This window comes from Hemitrygon akajei, chromosome 7 (genome assembly GCF_048418815.1).
Source record: "Hemitrygon akajei chromosome 7, sHemAka1.3, whole genome shotgun sequence".
Taxonomy (NCBI): Eukaryota; Metazoa; Chordata; class Chondrichthyes; order Myliobatiformes; family Dasyatidae; genus Hemitrygon; species Hemitrygon akajei.
Window position 1 is genome coordinate 115389558 of NC_133130.1, and position 23296 is coordinate 115412853.

At 47.9% G+C, this 23296-nt stretch overlaps 1 protein-coding gene across 1 annotated transcript in view; it reads right to left on the reverse strand.

The window, feature by feature from the left end:
• Positions 1–23296, reverse strand: part of arfgef3 (ARFGEF family member 3) — a 443098-nt gene that overhangs the window by 122334 nt on the left and 297468 nt on the right. The window contains 4 exon segments of the mRNA XM_073051808.1: positions 3390–3497; positions 10391–10556; positions 15854–16020; positions 18525–19432. Coding sequence (XP_072907909.1) covers positions 3390–3497; positions 10391–10556; positions 15854–16020; positions 18525–19432 — 1349 coding nt within the window.

The following is a 23296-nucleotide window of genomic DNA, read 5'->3' on the forward strand; positions in this document are numbered from 1 at the left end:
ATGATCAACTAACCGGTACGTCTTTGGACTGTGTGAGGAAACCAGAGCACCCGGAGGAAAGTCGCACACTCATGAGGAACGTAAAACTTCCTTACTGAGGATACCGGAATGAGCTCCAAACTCTGGTGCCCTGAACGTTGCAGTAACCGCGATGGCATCCGAACCAAGAGCTGAGCTGTTGGTCTGATGGGACATCAAGACCAGAAGGGGAGCGTGAACCAGAAAGGGGTCTTAGCGAAGTGCCAGTCACTGCTGCTCTTCATGCTCCTTTATTCATCTAATTGTGCTTAGTAGAAGATCAGTGGAAGTGGTTTGTTGATGGTCAGCACAGATTTAGTGGGCTGACCATATGACAAAGGAGCAGAATCAGGCCATTTGGCCCATCGAGTCTGCTCTGTCATTCCATCATGGTGAATCCATTTCCCTCTCAACTTCACTCTCCTACCTTCTCCCTATGACCTTTGACATCCTTGCTAATCAACAACATATCAACCTCCACTTTAGAGACTTGACCCCCCCCCCCCCCCCCAACTATCTGTGGCAATGAATTCCACAGGTTCATCACCCTCCGGCTAAAGAAATTCCTCATCATCACTGTTCTAAATATTCGTTCCTCTGCTGTAACATCTGATCCCTACTATAGGGAACATCATCTCCACATCCTCTCTGTCTACACCTTTCGATGGTCGATACGTTTCAATGACATTCCCCCACCCCCCCAATTCTCCCGGCAAGTACAGGCTCAAGTGCTCTCCATACCTTACCCCTTTCATTCTGGAGAACCGCCCCTGGATCCTTTCCAATGCCCACACACATCCTTTCTTGGATCCAGGGCCCACATCCTGAATGCAAACACCTTACATCTCTGACTGGTGTTACCAGTCTAGTTCTTGAATTTTACCTCACCGTTCTTGAGATGCTGAGACCGGAGACGTTTTGAATAAAGGTCTTTCATTCCCGTCTATGATAGCAAAGTCTCCACCGCTCACTGGGCAGGTGTATGATCTTTGAGCAGTAGGCAATGGCTTGTGCCGGAAACCACTGTCTTTTTAAATCATACTTTTTATAAGTGTTGTACTTTTTGTATTTTTCACACCCACTGGGAGAGAGCGGTGTAGCAGTTACATAACAGTTTTCATTAGCTAAGTATCAGCACATTACCCATGTGATGTAATTGTTTTAATTACGTAGCTTAGTAATTCATTCATTCCTATCTAAAGGATTTCTCTTATCCTACCAATAAATGTGAAGGATTTTTCAGAGCACCATCTTCTATTCCTTTGACTTACACCTCTTAGCATCGTTTCTCAGCTCTTTATTTAGTTTCCTTCGTATTTGTACGTTAGTTTGTACTCTAAAATAAACTGAGATCTTGGACTACCATATTTGACTCCTGGAAGAACCCTTATGGATCAGAAACTGAATGGAGATCCAACAGCTGTGACTAGTGAAGTTCACTCTCCTACTGTACAGCTGTACTTTTGCTCAGCCTGTTTTCCCACAGGCATAAGGACACAAAAGGCTGTTTATCACTGTGAGATGTCTGCACCTGCTGACATTTGGATCACTTTAAATGTACAAACATCGGCTGTTTCTGCTCACGGTGTACAGAACACAACCTCTAGGATAGCCAGTAGAAACAACTGACTGGGTGAGACATGTGGACAAGCGATCCAGTGAGAAGGATTCACTTTATTAGTCCCGCGTACATCACTGAGATGAGTTGCCTGTGTCCCCCTGGGTTCTGGTTACTCTCCTTTTGGCTGTTTTTGAGCTCTGTGATCAGGGTGATTGATGCGGTCTCCGGCGCTTCAGCCAAGAACGGTCTGCCCCGCAGCCGGCTCGCGACATGACACTGAACTGAATACTACTGGACTCCTGGTTTGATGCTTGATGTTCTACACTTCATTCGCTTGCTCTATGCCCTTTATGCAACTTTCTTGAACGGGTTCCACGCTGTTTCTTTCTTCCGTGGCAGCTTGTGGGAGGACGAATCTCAGAGGTGTATTCTGTATACACACTTTGAATCTTCGATGAGAGTTGTGCTGGGTAGCCCGCAGGTATCACCATAGGTGTCAACATAGCATGCCCACAACTCAGTGACCCTAACCCGTACGTCTTTGGAATATGGGAAGAAACCAGAGGAAGTTGTCTTGGACATCAATCCACTTTTAAAATACTGGACACATATTTCCCCGTGGTGATTTATTACACTGACAGATCAACTAAACAGGCAAAATTTGCTGGCCAAAGGCTACTGCAACTGTCCACCCTTGCACCGTTTGGTCAGTCAGCTCAATGTGGGTGAGGGGAGTAGCACGTTCTGTGCCTCGTTGTACAGCCAGGCTACACTCCGTAATAAAGAACACGCTCAAGATGCGGGAGGAACTCAGCGGGTCAGGCAGCATCTGTGGAAAAGAGTAAACAGGGAAATTTGTTCACTGGAAGGAGAAATCGATGTTCCTGCCATCAGGTTGGAGGCTACCCACAAGGAATATAAGGAGTTGCTCCTCCACCCTGAGGGCACAAGAGGAGTCCGCGGATTGACAATCTGGAACTAGAATGGAAATGGGGATTAAAATGTTTGGCCGCCAGAAACTCCAGCTTGTGGCAGAGGGAGCTGAGGTGTCTGACTCCATCACCTCATTTACACACTTGGGCACAGGGAGGGGGTATAGGAGAGTTTGGAGAGGGGGTTGAGGGGAGGATATGGGAGATGGAAGAGGGGAGAAAGTGAGTGAGAGAAAGGGAGAATAAAAGAGAGGAAGAGGGAAAGAGGGAGGCAGAGACGGGAAGGAGAATGGAAGAGAGGGATAGTGGGGAGAAGGAAAAGGAAGATGGGGAAGGAGAGATGGAGGAAGGTGAGGCTGGAGGGAATTGAGAGGAAAGAAAAATTAGTCAGACCACATTTGGAGTATTGTGAGCTGCTTTGGTAAAAAAGATGTGCTGGCATTGTAGGGGATTCAGAGGAGATTCACAAGAATGATCTTGGAAACAAAAGGGTTAACATGTGAGGAGTGTTTGCTGGCTCTGGGCTTGTATCCATTGGAGTTTAGAAGGACGAGGGGATCTCATCGAAACCTACTGAACATTGAAAGGATATTTAGAGCAGAAATTGAGAGCTTCTTGACTAGTAAGGGGTTCAAAGGTTACAGAGTTAAGGCAGGAGAATGCAGTCAGGAAGCAAAATAATTCAGCCATGACTCAATGGACCAAATGGTCTATTATTATTGCTCCAGTGTCTTATGGTCTCTGGTGAGTGAAGTTCTCTGTCAAGTTTGCAGTAAGTGGCAGCTCACAGTTAGAAACGCCTGGACTGACAGACAATCTGGCAAGGTCCTGAGGCTGCTGGATGAAGTCAGGCTAGATCCAGAACAACGAGGTTTTACCTGCAGTTACCGAATCGGGGGTGTTCCTTTCCTGAGCCAGTGGAGACTGTCCTGAGGCGATGCTGACCATCTGCCCACCCACAGCACTGCTTCCCAATCCATCCATATCTGTGAACAAAAGACAGGATCACTATAGCACCCTCCATCCAGAAAGAGTTGATCTTATAGCAGACGACTTTTATTCAACAAAAAGAGTCTAATTAAACAGTCCACTGCACAAACGGTCTACAGTCTAATGAAACAGTCCACTGGACAGTCTAAAGAGCCGACTCAAGCATTCCACTGCACAAACGGTCTACAGTCTAATGAAACAGTCCACTGGACAGCCTAAAGAGCCGACTCAAGCATTCCACTGCACAAACGGTCTACAGTCTAATTAAACAGTCCACTGCACAAACGGTCTACAGTCTAATTAAACATTCCACTGCACAAACGGTCTACAGTCTAATTAAACAGTCCACTGGACAGCCTAAAGAGCCGACTCAAGCATTCCACTGCACAAACGGTCTACAGTCTAATTAAACAGTCCACTGCACAAACGGTCTACAGTCTAATTAAACAGTCCACTGGACAGCCTAAAGAGCCGACTCAAGCATTCCACTGCACAAACGGTCTACAGTCTAATTAAACAGTCCACTGCACAAACGGTCTACAGTCTAATGAAACAGTCCACTGGACAGCCTAAAGAGCCGACTCAAGCATTCCACTGCACAAACGGTCTACAGTCTAATTAAACAGTCCACTGCACAAACGGTCTACAGTCTAATTAAACAGTCCACTGCACAAACGGTCTACAGTCTAATTAAACAGTCCACTGCACAAACGGTCTACAGTCTAATTAAACAATCCACTGCACAAACGGTCTACAGTCTAATGAAACAGTCCACTGGACAGCCTAAAGAGCCGACTCAAGCATTCCACTGCACAAACGGTCTACAGTCTAATTAAACAGTCCACTGCACAAACGGTCTACAGTCTAATGAAACAGTCCACTGGACAGCCTAAAGAGCCGACTCAAGCATTCCACTGCACAAACGGTCTACAGTCTAATTAAACAGTCCACTGCACAAACGGTCTACAGTCTAATGAAACAGTCCACTGGACAGCCTAAAGAGCCGACTCAAGCATTCCACTGCACAAACGGTCTACAGTCTAATTAAACAGTCCACTGCACAAACGGTCTACAGTCTAATTAAACAGTCCACTGGACAGCCTAAAGAGCCGACTCAAGCATTCCACTGCACAAACGGTCTACAGTCTAATTAAACAGTCCACTGCACAAACGGTCTACAGTCTAATTAAACAGTCCACTGCACAAACGGTCTACAGTCTAATTAAACAGTCCACTGCACAAACGGTCTACAGTCTAATTAAACAGTCCACTGCACAAACGGTCTACAGTCTAATTAAACATTCCACTGCACAAACGGTCTACAGTCTAATGAAACAGTCCACTGGACAGCCTAAAGAGCCGACTCAAGCATTCCACTGCACAAACGGTCTACAGTCTAATTAAACATTCCACTGCACAAACGGTCTACAGTCTAATGAAACATTCCACTGCACAAACGGTCTACAGTCTAATGAAACAGTCCACTGGACAGCCTAAAGAGCCGACTCAAGCATTCCACTGCACAAACGGTCTACAGTCTAATGAAACATTCCACTGCACAAACGGTCTACAGTCTAATTAAACAGTCCACTGCACAAACGGTCTACAGTCTAATTAAACATTCCACTGCACAAACGGTCTACAGTCTAATTAAACAGTCCACTGCACAAACGGTCTACAGTCTAATTAAACATTCCACTGGACAGTCTAAAGAGCCGACTCAAGCATTCCACTGCACAAACGGTCTACAGTCTAATTAAACAGTCCACTGGACAGTCTAAAGAGCCGACTCAAGCATTCCACTGCACAAACGGTCTACAGTCTAATTAAACAGTCCACTGCACAAACTATCCAGAGTCTAATGAAACAGTCCACTGGACAGTCTAAAGAGCCGACTCAAGCATTCCACTGCACAAACGGTCTACAGTCTAATTAAACATTCCACTGCACAAACGGTCTACAGTCTAATTAAACAGTCCACTGCACAAACGGTCTACAGTCTAATTAAACAGTCCACTGGACAGCCTAAAGAGCCGACTCAAGCATTCCACTGCACAAACGGTCTACAGTCTAATTAAACAGTCCACTGCACAAACGGTCTACAGTCTAATGAAACAGTCCACTGGACAGCCTAAAGAGCCGACTCAAGCATTCCACTGCACAAACGGTCTACAGTCTAATTAAACAGTCCACTGCACAAACGGTCTACAGTCTAATGAAACAGTCCACTGGACAGTCTAAAGAGCCGACTCAAGCATTCCACTGCACAAACGGTCTACAGACTAATTAAACAGTCCACTGCACAAACGGTCTACAGTCTAATGAAACAGTCCACTGGACAGCCTAAAGAGCCGACTCAAGCATTCCACTGCACAAACGGTCTACAGTCTAATGAAACAGTCCACTGGACAGCCTAAAGAGCCGACTCAAGCATTCCACTGCACAAACGGTCTACAGTCTAATTAAACAGTCCACTGCACAAACGGTCTACAGTCTAATTAAACAGTCCACTGGACAGCCTAAAGAGCCGACTCAAGCATTCCACTGCACAAACGGTCTACAGTCTAATTAAACAGTCCACTGGACAGCCTAAAGAGCCGACTCAAGCATTCCACTGCACAAACGGTCTACAGTCTAATTAAACAGTCCACTGCACAAACGGTCTACAGTCTAATTAAACAGTCCACTGGACAGCCTAAAGAGCCGACTCAAGCATTCCACTGCACAAACGGTCTACAGTCTAATTAAACAGTCCACTGGACAGCCTAAAGAGCCGACTCAAGCATTCCACTGCACAAACGGTCTACAGTCTAATTAAACAGTCCACTGCACAAACGGTCTACAGTCTAATGAAACAGTCCACTGGACAGCCTAAAGAGCCGACTCAAGCATTCCACTGCACAAACGGTCTACAGTCTAATTAAACATTCCACTGCACAAACGGTCTACAGTCTAATTAAACATTCCACTGCACAAACGGTCTACAGTCTAATTAAACATTCCACTGCACAAACGGTCTACAGTCTAATTAAACATTCCACTGCACAAACTATCCAGAGTCTAATGAAACAGTCCACTGGACAGTCTAAAGAGCCGACTCAAGCATTCCACTGCACAAACGGTCTACAGTCTAATTAAACATTCCACTGCACAAACGGTCTACAGTCTAATTAAACATTCCACTGCACAAACGGTCTACAGTCTAATTAAACATTCCACTGCACAAACGGTCTACAGTCTAATTAAACAGTCCACTGGACAGCCTAAAGAGCCGACTCAAGCATTCCACTGCACAAACGGTCTACAGTCTAATGAAACAGTCCACTGGACAGCCTAAAGAGCCGACTCAAGCATTCCACTGCACAAACGGTCTACAGTCTAATTAAACAGTCCACTGCACAAACGGTCTACAGTCTAATGAAACAGTCCACTGGACAGCCTAAAGAGCCGACTCAAGCATTCCACTGCACAAACGGTCTACAGTCTAATTAAACATTCCACTGCACAAACGGTCTACAGTCTAATTAAACATTCCACTGCACAAACGGTCTACAGTCTAATTAAACATTCCACTGCACAAACGGTCTACAGTCTAATTAAACATTCCACTGCACAAACGGTCTACAGTCTAATTAAACATTCCACTGCACAAACGGTCTACAGTCTAATTAAACATTCCACTGCACAAACGGTCTACAGTCTAATTAAACATTCCACTGCACAAACTATCCAGAGTCTAATGAAACAGTCCACTGGACAGTCTAAAGAGCCGACTCAAGCATTCCACTGCACAAACGGTCTACAGTCTAATTAAACATTCCACTGCACAAACGGTCTACAGTCTAATTAAACATTCCACTGCACAAACGGTCTACAGTCTAATTAAACAGTCCACTGGACAGCCTAAAGAGCCGACTCAAGCATTCCACTGCACAAACGGTCTACAGTCTAATTAAACAGTCCACTGCACAAACGGTCTACAGTCTAATGAAACAGTCCACTGGACAGCCTAAAGAGCCGACTCAAGCATTCCACTGCACAAACGGTCTACAGTCTAATTAAACAGTCCACTGGACAGTCTAAAGAGCCGACTCAAGCATTCCACTGCACAAACGGTCTACAGTCTAATTAAACAGTCCACTGGACAGTCTAAAGAGCCGACTCAAGCATTCCACTGCACAAACGGTCTACAGTCTAATTAAACAGTCCACTGGACAGTCTAAAGAGCCGACTCAAGCATTCCACTGCACAAACGGTCTACAGTCTAATGAAACAGTCCACTGCACAAACGGTCTACAGTCTAATGAAACAGTCCACTGCACAAACGGTCTACAGTCTAATGAAACAGTCCACTGGACAGCCTAAAGAGCCGACTCAAGCATTCCACTGCACAAACGGTCTACAGTCTAATTAAACAGTCCACTGCACAAACGGTCTACAGTCTAATGAAACAGTCCACTGGACAGCCTAAAGAGCCGACTCAAGCATTCCACTGCACAAACGGTCTACAGTCTAATTAAACATTCCACTGCACAAACGGTCTACAGTCTAATGAAACAGTCCACTGGACAGCCTAAAGAGCCGACTCAAGCATTCCACTGCACAAACGGTCTACAGTCTAATGAAACAGTCCACTGCACAAACGGTCTACAGTCTAATTAAACAGTCCACTGCACAAACGGTCTACAGTCTAATTAAACAGTCCACTGCACAAACGGTCTACAGTCTAATTAAACAGTCCACTGCACAAACGGTCTACAGTCTAATTAAACAGTCCACTGCACAAACTATCCAGAGTCTAATGAAACAGTCCAATGGACAGTCTAAAGAGCCGACTCAAGCATTCCACTGCACAAACGGTCTACAGTCTAATTAAACAGTCCACTGCACAAACTATCCAGAGTCTAATGAAACAGTCCAATGGACAGCCTAAAGAGCCGACTCAAGCATTCCACTGCACAAACGGTCTACAGTCTAATGAAACAGTCCACTGCACAAACGGTCTACAGTCTAATGAAACAGTCCACTGGACAGCCTAAAGAGCCGACTCAAGCATTCCACTGCACAAACGGTCTACAGTCTAATTAAACAGTCCACTGCACAAACGGTCTACAGTCTAATGAAACAGTCCACTGGACAGCCTAAAGAGCCGACTCAAGCATTCCACTGCACAAACGGTCTACAGTCTAATTAAACATTCCACTGCACAAACGGTCTACAGTCTAATGAAACAGTCCACTGGACAGCCTAAAGAGCCGACTCAAGCATTCCACTGCACAAACGGTCTACAGTCTAATGAAACAGTCCACTGCACAAACGGTCTACAGTCTAATTAAACAGTCCACTGCACAAACGGTCTACAGTCTAATTAAACAGTCCACTGCACAAACGGTCTACAGTCTAATTAAACAGTCCACTGCACAAACGGTCTACAGTCTAATTAAACAGTCCACTGCACAAACTATCCAGAGTCTAATGAAACAGTCCAATGGACAGTCTAAAGAGCCGACTCAAGCATTCCACTGCACAAACGGTCTACAGTCTAATTAAACAGTCCACTGCACAAACTATCCAGAGTCTAATGAAACAGTCCAATGGACAGCCTAAAGAGCCGACTCAAGCATTCCACTGCACAAACGGTCTACTTAAACATTACAGTGCACAGTCTAGAGTCTATTTAAATGCTACAGTGTACAGCATCCACTTAAACAGTCCACTGCACGGTCTACAGAGTTTAACAGTCCATTGCAGCAAACGCTCTACAGAGTCTTCTTAAACAGTTCAAAGCAACCATCAGTCTACAGAGTCTAATTAAACAGTCCACTGCACAAACTGTCCACAGAGTCTACTTAAACAGCCCACTGCAGACATCAGTCTACACAGCCTACTTCAATGATCCACTGTACAGTCTAGAGTCTACTTAACCTGCGCACTGCACAGTCCACAGAGTCTACTTAAACAGCCAGCTACAGTCATCAGTCTAGACTCTACCTGAACTGTGCACTGCACAGTCTACAGAGTCTATTTAAACAGCCAGCTACAGTCATCAGTCTAGACTCTACCTGAACTGTGCACTGCACAGTCTACAGAGTCCACTGCACAAGCACTCTACAGGGTCTATTTAAATGGTCTACTGTACCAGTCTTCAACGTCTTCTTAAACAGACTACTGCACAAACGGCCCACTGAGTCTACTTAAACATTCACTGCAGCCATCAGCTTCAGTGACAAAGGAGCAATCATGGGTCACAGCAAAGTGAACGTGTCATGATAAATGCCGGGTTGTGGTTGCAGTTACATAACCTACAATCTTGGCACAAGGTCAAACTCTGTCATTCCCAGCAGGATGGGTTGTCAGCTGACTTGCAGGGGAATCACTCATTCTAAACAAGGAGTACCAGTGCAGCTCCTCTGGCCAGCTCATTTGAGGCGGACAAATGCCACACACACCCCACACCCCATTCAAGGATGGACAGACCAGACATTGAACTGGAGAGGCTGAAATCAAGAGGGCTGAGTAACCAGAGTTCAATCAAAGCCATTATATGTAAAAGCCCCCAAGGACGATGAGGGAGGAATTTCTAGATCATGAGATCGAAATGTGGGTCAATAGAATTTACATGAACCAGGCTGGGAAGTGAAAATTACAGACCACATGCAGGCAGATGTGCAACTTAAACTGGCATCTCAGTCGGTTCAGACAAGATAGGCTGAAGGACGTGATCCTACTCAGTGTTTAATGGGAGATCTCCAGGAGCCAGAATACACTCAAAAGGCAGGATGGCCCCTTCTGTGCAGTATGAAGATATCAAGTGAAAATTTACAAATTTACTCCCAGTGCACCCAGCTTCTTCTCTGCTAAGGCAAAAAATCGTCAGGTAGGAACTCACCCGTTAACATGACGATGAAGGGCAGGGAATGTTCCTGTGGCGTTCCCCAGTATCCGGCCTCTCCCAACAAGTTGCGGTCCAGCACCTGATGGTATAGCTCTTCAATCCACGCCTGAGACAGCACCATCAGTACCCGGCTACTCTGGACCTGCCTCACAAACTCTTTCTGCGGAGATACAACAAGACATCCCGGTCTTTATGGTTGAACGTTCAGGAACAGCCAGTCTCACCCTGGGTGGGGTTATCGAACTCCTCCTAGTCCTCGGTGTAAAGATCATTTACCAGCAGTCTGAACTATAGGGAGAGGGTGGACAGGGTTTCCCTGCAGCAGACGAGACTGAGGGATGATCTTATAGAGATGTATCCAATTATTATGGGCATAGGCAGGGTCAATTCCCCCCTGAACACCGACAATCCTTCTGAATCTGCTGGAGGCCCATAGGCAGCCGGCGGGGTGGGGGTGGTTTCAGGCATGTCTCTGAGTGACTGGAGTGTTGGAAGTGGGGGAGAAGTGGCTTGATCTGTTGTGGTTACTTTTATCGTTTTGTTGCCTGTGCTGTTTAGTTGAACATTGTGGGCATACATTATTGGCACTGGAATGTGTGGTGACACACGCAGGCAGGCCTGAGCATATCACTAGTTTAAGTTGGTTGTTAACGCAACAAATTTCACTGTCTGTTTTAAAATACATGAATCTAAATCTTACTCTGAATTCCCTTTCTTCTTCTGGGACTTCCTCTATGGTGTGAAGTGACTCAGTAAAAGTGCATAAGCGACACTGACAGAGTGGACAACCAGCAACTTTTTCACAGGATGGCAAGCTTGAACACAATGCCCAATACAAGGGGACAGAGTTGAACACAACGGCCAATACAAGGGGGTGGAGTTGAACACAACAGCCAATACAAGGGGGTAGAGTTGAACACAACGGCCAATACAAGGGGACATGTTGAACACAATGGCCAATACAAGGGGACAGAGTTGAACACAACGGCCAATACAAGTGGACAGAGTTGAACATAACGGCCAATACAAGGAGACATGTTGAACACAATGGCCAATACAAGGGGACAGAGTTGAACACAACGGCCAATACAAGGAGACAGAGTTGAACACAATGGCCAATACAAGGAGACAGAGTTGAACACAATGGCCAATACAAGGGGACATGTTGAACACAATGGCCAATACAAGGGGACATGTTGAACACAATGGCCAATACGAGGGGGTAGAGTTGAACACAATGGCCAATACAAGGGGACGGAGTTGAACACAACGGCCAATACAAACGGACAGAGTAGAATACCACGGCCAATACAAGGGGTAGAGTAACAATACAAGGGGAGAGTTGAATACAATGGGTAGAGTTGAATACAACGGCCAATACAAGGGGACAGAGTTTGAACACAATGGCCAATACAAGGAGACAGAGTTGAACACAATGGCCAATACAAGGGGACGGAGTTGAACACAACGGCCAATACAAACGGACAGAGTAGAATACCACGGCCAATACAAGGGGTAGAGTAACAATACAAGGGGAGAGTTGAATACAATGGGTAGAGTTGAATACAACGGCCAATACAAGGGGACAGAGTTTGAACACAATGGCCAATACAAGGGGTAGAGTAACAATACAAGGGGAGAGTTGAATACAATGGGTAGAGTTGAATACAACGGCCAATACAAGGGGACAGAGTTTGAACACAATGGCCAATACAAGGGGTAGAGTAACAATACAAGGGGAGAGTTGAATACAATGGGTAGAGTTGAATACAACGGCCAATACAAGGGGACAGAGTTTGAACACAATGGCCAATACAAGGGGTAGAGTAACAATACAAGGGGAGAGTTGAATACAATGGGTAGAGTTGAATACAACGGCCAATACAAGGGGACAGAGTTTGAAGGAGTGTGGAGGAAAGAACAGGGGGACGTCAGAATCAGAACCAGGTTTAGTATCACCGGCATACGTTGTGAAATTTGTTGTCTTTGCAGTAGTAGTACAATAAAATACATAATAATAAAAGTGTGAACTCCTGCAAATTATAGTGAAATTGTATGTAGTGCAAAAAATTAGTGAGGTAGTGGTCATGGGTTCAATGTCCATTCAGAAATCTAATGGCAGAGGGGAAGAAGCTGTTCCTGAATCGTTGAGTGTGTGTCTTCAGGCTCCTGTACCTCCTCCCTGATGGCAGAGGGGAAGAAGCTGTTCCTGAATCGTTGAGTGTGTGTCTTCAGGCTCCTGTACTTCCTCCCTGATGGCAGAGGGGAAGAAGCTGTTCCTGAATCACTGAGTGTGTGCCTTCAGGCTCCTGTACCTCCTCCCTGATGGCAGAGGGGAAGAAGCTGTTCCTGAATCGTTGAGTGTGTGTCTTCAGGCTCCTGTACCCCCTCCCTGATGGCAGAGGGGAAGAAGCTGTTCCTGAATCGCTGAGTGTGTGCCTTCAGGCTCCTGTACCTCCTTCCTGATGGCAGAGGGGAAGAAGCTGTTCCTGAATCACTGAGTGTGTGCCTTCAGGCTCCTGTACTTCCTTCCTGATGGCAGAGGGGAAGAAGCTGTTCCTGAATCACTGAGTGTGTGCCTTCAGGCTCCTGTACCTCCTTCCTGATGGCAGAGGGGAAGAAGCTGTTCCTGAATCACTGAGTGTGTGTCTTCAGGCTCCTGTACCCCCTCCCTGATGGCAGAGGGGAAGAAGCTGTTCCTGAATCGCTGAGTGTGTGCCTTCAGGCTCCTGTACCTCCTCCCTGATGGCAGAGGGGAAGAAGCTGTTCCTGAATCGCTGAGTGTGTGCCTTCGGGCTCCTGTACCCCCTCCCTGATGGCAGAGGGGAAGAAGCTGTTCCTGAATCGCTGAGTGTGTGCCTTCGGGCTCCTGTACCCCCTCCCTGATGGCAGAGGGGAAGAAGCTGTTCCTGAATCGTTGAGTGTGTGCCTTCGGGCTCCTGTACCCCCTCCCTGATGGCAGAGGGGAAGAAGCTGTTCCTGAATCGCTGAGTGTGTGCCTTCGGGCTCCTGTACCCCCTCCCTGATGGCAGAGGGGAAGAAGCTGTTCCTGAATCGCTGAGTGTGTGCCTTCGGGCTCCTGTACCCCCTCCCTGATGGCAGAGGGGAAGAAGCTGTTCCTGAATCGCTGAGTGTGTGCCTTCGGGCTCCTGTACCCCCTCCCTGATGGCAGAGGGGAAGAAGCTGTTCCTGAATCACTGAGTGTGTGCCTTCAGGCTCCTGTACCTCCTCCCTGATGGCAGAGGGGAAGAAGCTGTTCCTGAATTGTTGAGTGTGTGTCTTCAGGCTCCTGTACCTCCTCCCTGATGGCAGAGGGGAAGAAGCTGTTCCTGAATCGTTGAGAGTGTGCCTTCAGGCTCCTGTACCTCCTCCCTGATGGCAGAGGGGAAGAAGCTGTTCCTGAATCGTTGAGAGTGTGCCTTCAGGCTCCTGTACCTCCTCCCTGATGGCAGAGGGGAAGAAGCTGTTCCTGAATTGTTGAGTGTGTGCCTTCAGGCTCCTGTACCTCCTCCCTGATGGCAGAGGGGAAGAAGTTGTTCCTGAATTGTTGAGTGTGTGCCTTCAGGCTCCTGTACCTCCTCCCTGATGGCAGAGGGGAAGAAGCTGTTCCTGAATTGTTGAGTGTGTGCCTTCAGGCTCCTGTACCTCCTCCCTGATGGCAGAGGGGAAGAAGCTGTTCCTGAATCATTGAGTGTGTGCCTTCAGGCTCCTGTACCTCCTCCCTGATGGCAGAGGGGAAGGAGCTGTTCCTGAATCGTTGAGTGTGTGCCTTCGGGCTCCTGTACCTCCTTCCTGATGGCAGAGGGGAAGAAGCTGTTCCTGAATCACTGAGTGTGTGTCTTCAGGCTCCTGTACCTCCTTCCTGACGGTAGCAGTAAGTCTGGGGCATGTGCACAGTGAGGGGGGGTCCTTAATGATGGATGCCACCTTTTTGTGGAAGATGTCCTCGATCCTGGGGAGGCTAGTACTTAAGATGGTGCTGACTGCGTTCACAACTTTCTGCAGCTCTTCTGATCCTGTGCAGTAGTGTCCGCCCCCCCCCCCCAATATAACATGGTGATGCAGCCAGTTCGAATGCTCTCTATGATACATCTGTAGAATTTTGCAAGTGTCCTTGGTGACATACCAAATCTCCTCAATTCCTATTTAAATAAAGCCACTGTCGTGCTTTGTTTGTAGCTGCATTGATAGGTTGGGCCCAGGATAGATCCTCATAGATGGTTTTTTTGTAAAGAGAGAGAACTGGGTGTGTGAAATGTGATGCGGGGGTGAAGGTAAAGGCAGATACATTAGGGTCCTGAAGAAGCGTTTCAGCCAAAAATGTCAGCTGTTTATTCCTCTCCATAGATGTTGCCTGACCTGCTGAGTTCCCCCAGCATTTTGTATGTGTTGCTCTGGATTTCTACAGCATCTCGTGTTTACGCTGAGGACATTTTAGAGACTCTTAGATAAGCAGATGTCTGAATGACAACCGGAGGATAATGTGGGAGAAAAGTGTCAGATTGATTTTGGACTAGGTGAAAATGTGTACACTACATCGCGGGCCAAAGGGCCTACACAGTTCCAAAATGTTCTACGTTCATTCCTGCTCGACATGCCCAGCTCCTCCAGCAGATCCGTTCTCGGTGGTCCACCTGGGAATCTACCAGGTTCACCACCAACAACCAATCTGCTCGAGGAGCACAGCAGGAGGTTTGCTGATGGTGAACTTTTAGCTGCATAAAACTTTGGTTAAGTCACAGTTGCTATTGTGTACTCTGCTGGTCACTTCATTACAGGAAAGATGCAGGGGCTTTACAGAGAGATTCGTTGCTTAGATTAGAGAGTACTAGCTATCGGGAAAGGTTAGGCAAATTGGGTTATTCTCCCTTGTGAGTCAGAGGGGCGACCTATTAGAAATTCATAAAACTGTGTGAGGCATGTACTGTAGGTAGGGCTGTAAGAACTTTCTCTCCAGAACGGAAACATCTAATCTTAGAGGACACAGCTTTAAGGTGAATGGCTGAAAGTTTAAAGAAGAGTTACAGGGCAAGTTTTTCTTTTACCCAGAGCACGGTGGGCAGCTGGAACGGGATGCCAAGGGAAGTGGAGGGACTGGTTATGACAGTAATGCTTAGGAGGTTGTTAGACATCCCAATGAACAGGCAGGGAATGGAGGAATGTGGACCACGTGCAGGCAGATGGGATTAATTCACAATGGCATCAGGGTCAGCATGGGCACGAAGGGCTGAAGGGACTATTCTTCTGTTGTTCAATGCTCTATACCTGAAGAGCTGTGGAAGCTCAATTTATTGAAATATTTGGAGCAGTGACTGGCAGCTTTCTGGGAATCAGCGGATATGGGGAGAAAGCAAAAAGGTGGGCTTGACTCGAGGGGCCGAGCGGTCTCCTCGCCGCCCCCATGTTGTTGTGTGACATCTGTGGGGGGGTACAGCCTCCAGTCCTGTGCCTCCTTACCAGTGAGACTGGAACGGGCGCCGGCTTCCTCCGGTAATAGTCGCAGGCATTCAGCTTCAGGCTCAGCGAGAGGGCGTGGAAAGCAACCAGGTACAGGCCGTCTGCGTTCATGAGCGTCTGGCAGCCAGCGTCCTCAGCCGCGTCCGGCCCCGGCGAGCGTAACAACTCTGAAAGAGACGGCAGGTGCACAGGGGGTTCATCGAGGGCATTGGCCACCCTCCTGCCCTCCTCAGCTTGGGCCCAAGGCCGAGCCAGACTGCTGGCGACTGGATCTGCATTTCTGCATAATATCTCTCGACTGCACCCCCCCCCCCCCCGCCATTACTCCGAAGATGCAGTTCCCCTCTGCCTACCTCCAGAGCAGAGTCAGACCGCCAGCGACTGGATCCACATTTCTATACTGTATCTGCTGATGCCCCCCACCATCTCCCTCCTCAAACGACACACCAGCCATTTCCACTCTGCACTCTCAGCCCTCATGCCCACCCAAACGTCAGTCACTGGCTCTGCATTTCTACCAATATCTCACCGGCATCCACTCCATCCGCCCATCATCCCTCCACAGCTGTCAGTAGCAACACATCTCTTATCAGCTGTTCCAATGGAATGCCCTTCTGTCCTCAGGCTCTGCCCCCCCGGTCCTAGATCCACCACTGTAGGAACTATCCTCTCTGCATCAACTCTATCGAGGCCATTCAATGTTTGATAGGTCTCACTAAGATTCCCCCCACGCCATTACTCTAAACCCCAGCAAGCACAGGCTCAGAGTCAGCAAACATCCCTCATACATTAACCCTTGTACTCCTGAAGTCATTCTCATCTGGACCCATCCTTCCTAATACTCCAAATGTGGCCTGACCAATGCCTTATCTCTGCTTTTACACTCTATTCCTCTCAAAATGAATGCTAATATGGCATTTACCTTCCTTCCCATCAACTTAGCCTGAAAGTTAAACTTTCGGGAATCCTGCATGGGGACTCCCAAGTCCTTTTCTATCCCCTATTTCTGAATTGGCTCCCTACTTACAAAATAATCTTTACTTCTTCTACCAAAGTGTATGACCATATATTTCCCAACACTGTATTCCATCTGCCACTTCTTTGCCCATTCTCCTAATTTGCCCAAGTACTTCTGCAGTCTACCTGCTTCCTCAACACTGCCTGCCCCTCCACTTATCTCGGTCTCATCTGCCAACACGGTACCAATTCAATCATCGTTAACGTAGAATGCGAAGAGCAGCAGACGCAACACCCACTCCCGTGGGACACACCAGTGACCGGCAGCCAACCAGAAAAGGCTCCCTTTATTCCCATTCTTTGCCTCCAGCCAATCAGCCAAAGCTCTATACATGCTCTATCATATAAAGCTCTATCTTTCCTGTAATAACATAGGCTCTTAACTTGTTTAGCAGCACCTTGTCAAAGGCCTTCTGAAAATCTAGTTAAACACCATCCACTGATTTTACTTTGTCTATCCTGCTTGTTACTACCTCAAAGAAATCCAACAGCTTTGTCAGACAGGATTTTCCCATGCTGACTTCGGCCTACTTTATCATGTGCCTCCAAGTATCCTGAAATCCTTAACAATCGACTCCAACATCACCCGAACCGCTGAAGCCAGGCTAAATTGCCTTTAATATCCCTTCTTCTGCTTCTCTCCCTGAGAGAGTGGAGTGACACTTACAATTTTCCTCCAGTTCCTCCAGAACCATTTCAGAAACTAGATTATTGAATTGTCACTACTAATGCATCCACAATCTCTTCATTTACCTCTTCCAGAACACTAGTGTATGTAGTCCATCTGGTCGAATACATCTTCAGACCTGTCAGCTTCCCAACCACCTCCTCAGTAATGGCAACTGCCCCCGGCAGTCTTCAATTTCTAACATGCTGCTGGTGTCCTTCACAGTGAAGACACTAGCAACATGCCAGAAAGTATTTCTTCAGTTTGTCCACCATTTTTTGCTCCCCATTACATTGCCAGTGTAATGTCCACACTTGCCTCTATTTAGACGCTGAGAAAACTTTGCTATCTTCTTTTATATTATTGATTACCTTGCTTCATATTCCATCTTTTCTCTTCTTGTCGCTTTTTAGTTGCCTTCTGTTGCTTATTAAAAGCTTCCCAATCCTCTACCTTTCCACTAATTTTTGCTCTATTTTATGCTGTCTCTTTTGCTGCTAACCTGTCTTTAAACTTCCCTTGTCAGCCACGGTTAAGTTACCCTCCCTTTAAAATACTTCTCCTTTGTTGGGATGTATCTTCCCTGCATCTTCTGAATTTCCCCAGAAACTCCTGCCATTGCTGTTCTGTCATCATCCTGTAAGCGTCTACATCCAATCAAGTTTGGCCAGCTCCTCTCTCATGCCTCTGTAATTCCCTTTACTCCTCTGTAATACTGATACATCCAATTTCAGCTTCTCCTTCTCGAACTACAGGGCGAATTCTATCATATTATGCTCATTTGGAAGATACCCTAAGCGAACGTTCCTTCTACTATGAGGTACAAGTATGAATTTCTCTAAAATGTATTCAATCTACCATTTCTTTGCCCATTCTTCCAACCTATCCAAGTCCTTCTCAACAGAGTCCCTTTACTCGCCTCCCTCAGCCACTCTAGTTTATTTATTTCATGTCTGGGGGTTCAGGGTGTCAGGGAGGGAGTCTTACCTGACTGCAGGCCAGAGCAGAAGACGGAGGCGAAGCTCTGTAGGGAGGAGTCCACCTCCTCCATGGTCTGGAGGGACAAGAGGCGAGGGAGGATGGTGACGAGCGACTGCACGAAGATCCGGGCGCTGTGTTGGTCAGCCTCCTGGTTCTTCAGGACCTTCAGGGTGAGGGTAGCGCCGTGCAGCGGCCGGCGGGCGGGACAGCTGGGCTCCTCGTCCGCCAGAGAGCCGTTGTCGGAGCCGATCTCGGAGACGTCCGACCTGCCCGAGTCCTTCTCGGCTGCGGTGGAGTACTGGTCGCACGAGTCGAAGTCTGTCCGCGAGACGTCCTGTTCGTCGACGCTGAAGTTGCTCTCGCTGTAGCGGGACCCCGGCGGCTTGACCGTGAGAAGGTTGGCAAAGTCGGCGCCTGCGTGGTTGCTGCCACTGCTGCTGCGGCGATGCTGGTGGTGGGCGGCGCCCGGCGCCCTGCCCGACGTCTCGGCCCCCGGCTCGAGGCCGGCGGGGGCCTCCCTCCCCGGCTGCTGCCTCTCTTCGGGGGTGGTCTGGGCCAGATCCCCGTCCTCTGGGGCGGCGTCGCCGGGCTCTGCCGTGATGCTGATGCCAACGCTGACCTCAGGGCTGCGCTCTGCGCCGGAGTCCCAGTGAGGTTGCTCTGCCGACAAGAGCCGGCGCTGCCAGCGGAAGTCCGCCTCGCTGACCTCCAGCGACTCCCGGGCCGACTCCCCGCCGCCACCTCCCTTCAGCTCCTCGGCGTGCCGCAGCAGGTGGCGCACCTGGTCCTCGCGCAGCCCGCGCCCCTGGCTCAGCTGGTCCAGGCCGGCCAGCAACACGCAGACGCAGGAGACAGCCGCGTGGCAGGCCTCGATCCCACCCTTAGCGCAGGCCTCTGCTGTCCCGTCCATGATGCTGTGGGGAGGGAGGCACGTGGTGAGGAGGGTCCGGTACCGCCACCAACTCAGGTCGGGGGTCAGGTCAAATCAAGAGTGGATCAGGAGAATTCACCAGGTAAAGCTCAGATCACAGTAAATCAGTTCCAGACACTGCATGAAGTCAACTCAACATCAGGTCACAGATGCTTCCTGACCTGCCGAGTGTGGGTTACTCGACCACTGGTCTGGTGTACCGATCCTGACAGCTTGACTTGACCTGATAACTTGATCACACCTAACCTGGACTTGGCTTCACTCGACCCAACAGCCCACCATTAACCTGATGACCTGAATGTAATCTGATGGCTTGTCTTGACTTCACTCAACATGACCTCACTTTGGGTCAGCTTGACCCGGTGTCTTGACTGTTATTCAGCCTGGTCCCATCAAATGGCACCCAGACCTGCATTCATGCCCCTCTCATCCATGTACCTATCCAAATTTCTCTTAAACATTGAAATCAAACTGGTAACCACCATTTCCACCGGCAGCTCTTTCGACACTCTAACCATCCTCTGAGAGAAGAGTTCCCTCTCATGTTGCCTTTCACCTTTCACCCTTAACCCATGACCTCTGGCTCTAGTCTCACCCAACCTCAGAGGAAAAAGCCTGCTTGCATTTACCCTGTCTGTACCCCTCAGAATTGGTAATGTCAGGCCCAAAGCAGATTAAATCACTGTCAGGTCAGTCAGCTCAAGGTTGGGTCATGTCAACTCAAGTTGAGGTCACGCCGTGAGGTCAAATCAGGTCATCAGGTCAAGGGCAAGCCATCAGAACACGGTCAGGTCAAGGTTGGGCCATCAGTTCAAGTGAAGCCAAGTCGAGGTCAGGTCAGATCCAATTATCAGGACGTCAAGCTGTCAGATTAGGTACGCCAGGTCAACAGTCAACACACAATATGCCGGAGGAACTCAGTAAGACAGGCAGCATCTATAGAAATGAACAAATAGAATTTTGCAGGCCAAGACCCTCTTTCAGGAATGAAAAGGAAGAGGGTTAAAGGGCAAGAGATGGAGGACTACAAACTGGCAGATGGTGTTTCAGACAGAGACCCATCATCAGGACTGGAGAGGAAGGGGGAAGATGGGGGGGGTGGGGGAAGATGGGAGGTAGGGGAAGGGGACAGATGGGGGTGGGGGAAGATGCTGGGGTGGGGAAAGGGGACAGATGGGGGTGGGGGAAGATGCTGGGGTGGGGAAAGGGGACAGATGGGGGTGGGGGAAGATGGGGGGTGGGGGAAGATGGGGGTGGGGGAAGGGGACAGATGGGGGTAGGGGAAGATGGGGGGTGGGGAAGATGGGGGGTAGGGGAAGGGGACAGATGGGGGTAGGGGAAGGGGATGAGTACAAACTGGCTGGGGATGTTTCAGACAGAGACCCATCATCAGGACTGGAGAGGAAGGGGGAAGATGAACAGGCAAGTAATGGCATCAGGTTACCGGCAGCTCATCAGGTGAAGTTTATAGTCACGTGCACAAGAATGACGAGGGACAGTTACAATGAAACAAACAGAGCAGCATCACGGGCATGCCGGTAGACAAGACACAGAATAGAAATTATATGACCGAGAGAGAAAATAACCATTCAAAAACAAAGGAACACAGAGGCAATGCCATGGTCCGTAGAGTTCCCTTGCTGCGGTTCAGCAATTTAGGTGAAGAGCCGAACGTCTGAAGGGAGGCAGCTGATATTGAAACAGGACATGTGGGACTTTAAACATCTGTTCCTCCTCGCTGACAGAAGCAGCTAAGATGGATGATGGGGTCCTCGATGACAGATGCTGACTTCTTGAGGCAGCATCTCCTGTAGATACAGTTGAGGGTGGGGAAGGCAGTGCCTGTGATGGACTGGACAATCCACAGCCTGAAATAACACTGTTTCTAGACTACAATCACTCCAATCCACAGCCTGTAATTACACTGTTTCTAGACTACGATCACTCCAATCCACAGCCTGTAATTACACTGTTTCTAGACTACGTTCACTCCAATCCACAGCCTGTAATTACACTGTTTCTAGACTACAATCGCTCCAATCCACAGCCTGTAATTACACTGTTTCTAGACTATGATCACTCCAATCCACAGCCTGTAATTACACTGTTTCTAGACTATGATCACTCCAATCCACAGCCTGTAATTACACTGTTTCTAGACTACATTCACTCCAATCCACAGCCTGTAATTACACTGTTTCTAGACTACATTCACTCCAACCACAGCCTGTAATTACACTGTTTCTAGACTATGATCACTCCAATCCACAGCCTGTAATTACACTGTTTCTAGACTACATTCACTCCAATCCACAGCCTGTAATTACACTGTTTCTAGACTACATTCGCTCCAACCACAGCCTGTAATTACACTGTTTCTAGACTACAATCACTCCAATCCACAGCCTGTAATTACACTGTTTCTAGACTACAATCACTCCAATCCACAGCCTGTAATTACACTGTTTCTAGACTACAATCACTCCATCACAGCCTGTAATTACACTGTTTCTAGACTATGATCACTCCAATCCACAGCCTGTAATTACACTGTTTCTAGACTACAATCTCTCCAATCCACAGCCTTTAATTACACTGTTTATAGACTACAATCACTTCAACCACAGCCTGTAATTACACTGTTTCTAGACTACATTCACTCCAATCCACAGCCTGTAATTACACTGTCTCTAGACTACATTCACTCCAACCACAGCCTGTAATTACACTGTTTCTAGACTACAATCACTCCAATCCACAGCCTGTAATTACACTGTTTCTAGACTACAATCACTTCAACCACAGCCTGTAATTATACTGTTTCTAGACTCCAATCACTCCAATCCACAGCCTGTAATTACACTGTTTCTAGACTACATTCACTCCAACCACAGCCTGTAATTACACTGTTTCTAGACTACAATCACTCCAATCCACAGCCTGTAATTACAGTGTTTCTAGACTACAATCACTCCAATCCACAGCCTGTAATTACACTGTTTCTAGACTACAATCACTCCAATCCACAGCCTGTAATTACACTGTTTCTAGACTACGATCACTCCAATCCACAGCCTGTAATTACACTGTTTCTAGACTATGGTCACTCCAATCCACAGTCTCCTACCCTAGCGTGCCCTTCCTCTTCCTGCAAGTCTTAGCACCATTCTTGTCTATTTTCTTTGTGCTATTTCAGGCTTAATAACATCTTTCCTACAGCAGGAGTAGAGGGTTGAAGTAAGAAGCTGGTAGATGATAGGTGGAAGAGGTAAAGGGCTGAAGAAGACAGAATCTGATTGGCTAGGACAGTAGACGATGGGAGAAGGTGGAGGAAGAGGGGCACCAGAGGGAGGTGATGGGCAGGTGAGGACAGGTGTGAGGATGGGATAAGAGAGAGGAGGGTGGGGGAGAAGCATAACTTCCCAACATCAATATGCTATGCAACAATGCTCTGGAAGAACCCAGCAGGTCAGCCAGTCTCTTTGGGAGGAGGGAAACCTTTGGGTCAAAAGCATGCATTAGCACGTAATGCTGGGTTATGATCTAGAACGTCAACATGACCTTGACTCAAGGAGTTCATCCAGCAGTTTGTCTGTTGCCCCGGATTCTAGCGAGCATCTGCTTTCCTGACTGATGAAGTCCAGCGTGCCACCCTATCTACCTCTGACATCATTTCAGTGAACTATGACCCCCAACCCAAAATTCCAACTGACACCGTTTGCCTCCACAGATGCTGCCTGGCCTACTGGGTTCTTCAGTATTCTCCCTATTGCTCCAGATTTTCACACCTGCTTTCCCTCACGCCGCATGACAGGGGAATCCACAATCAGAGAGCGGAGGAGTAAGA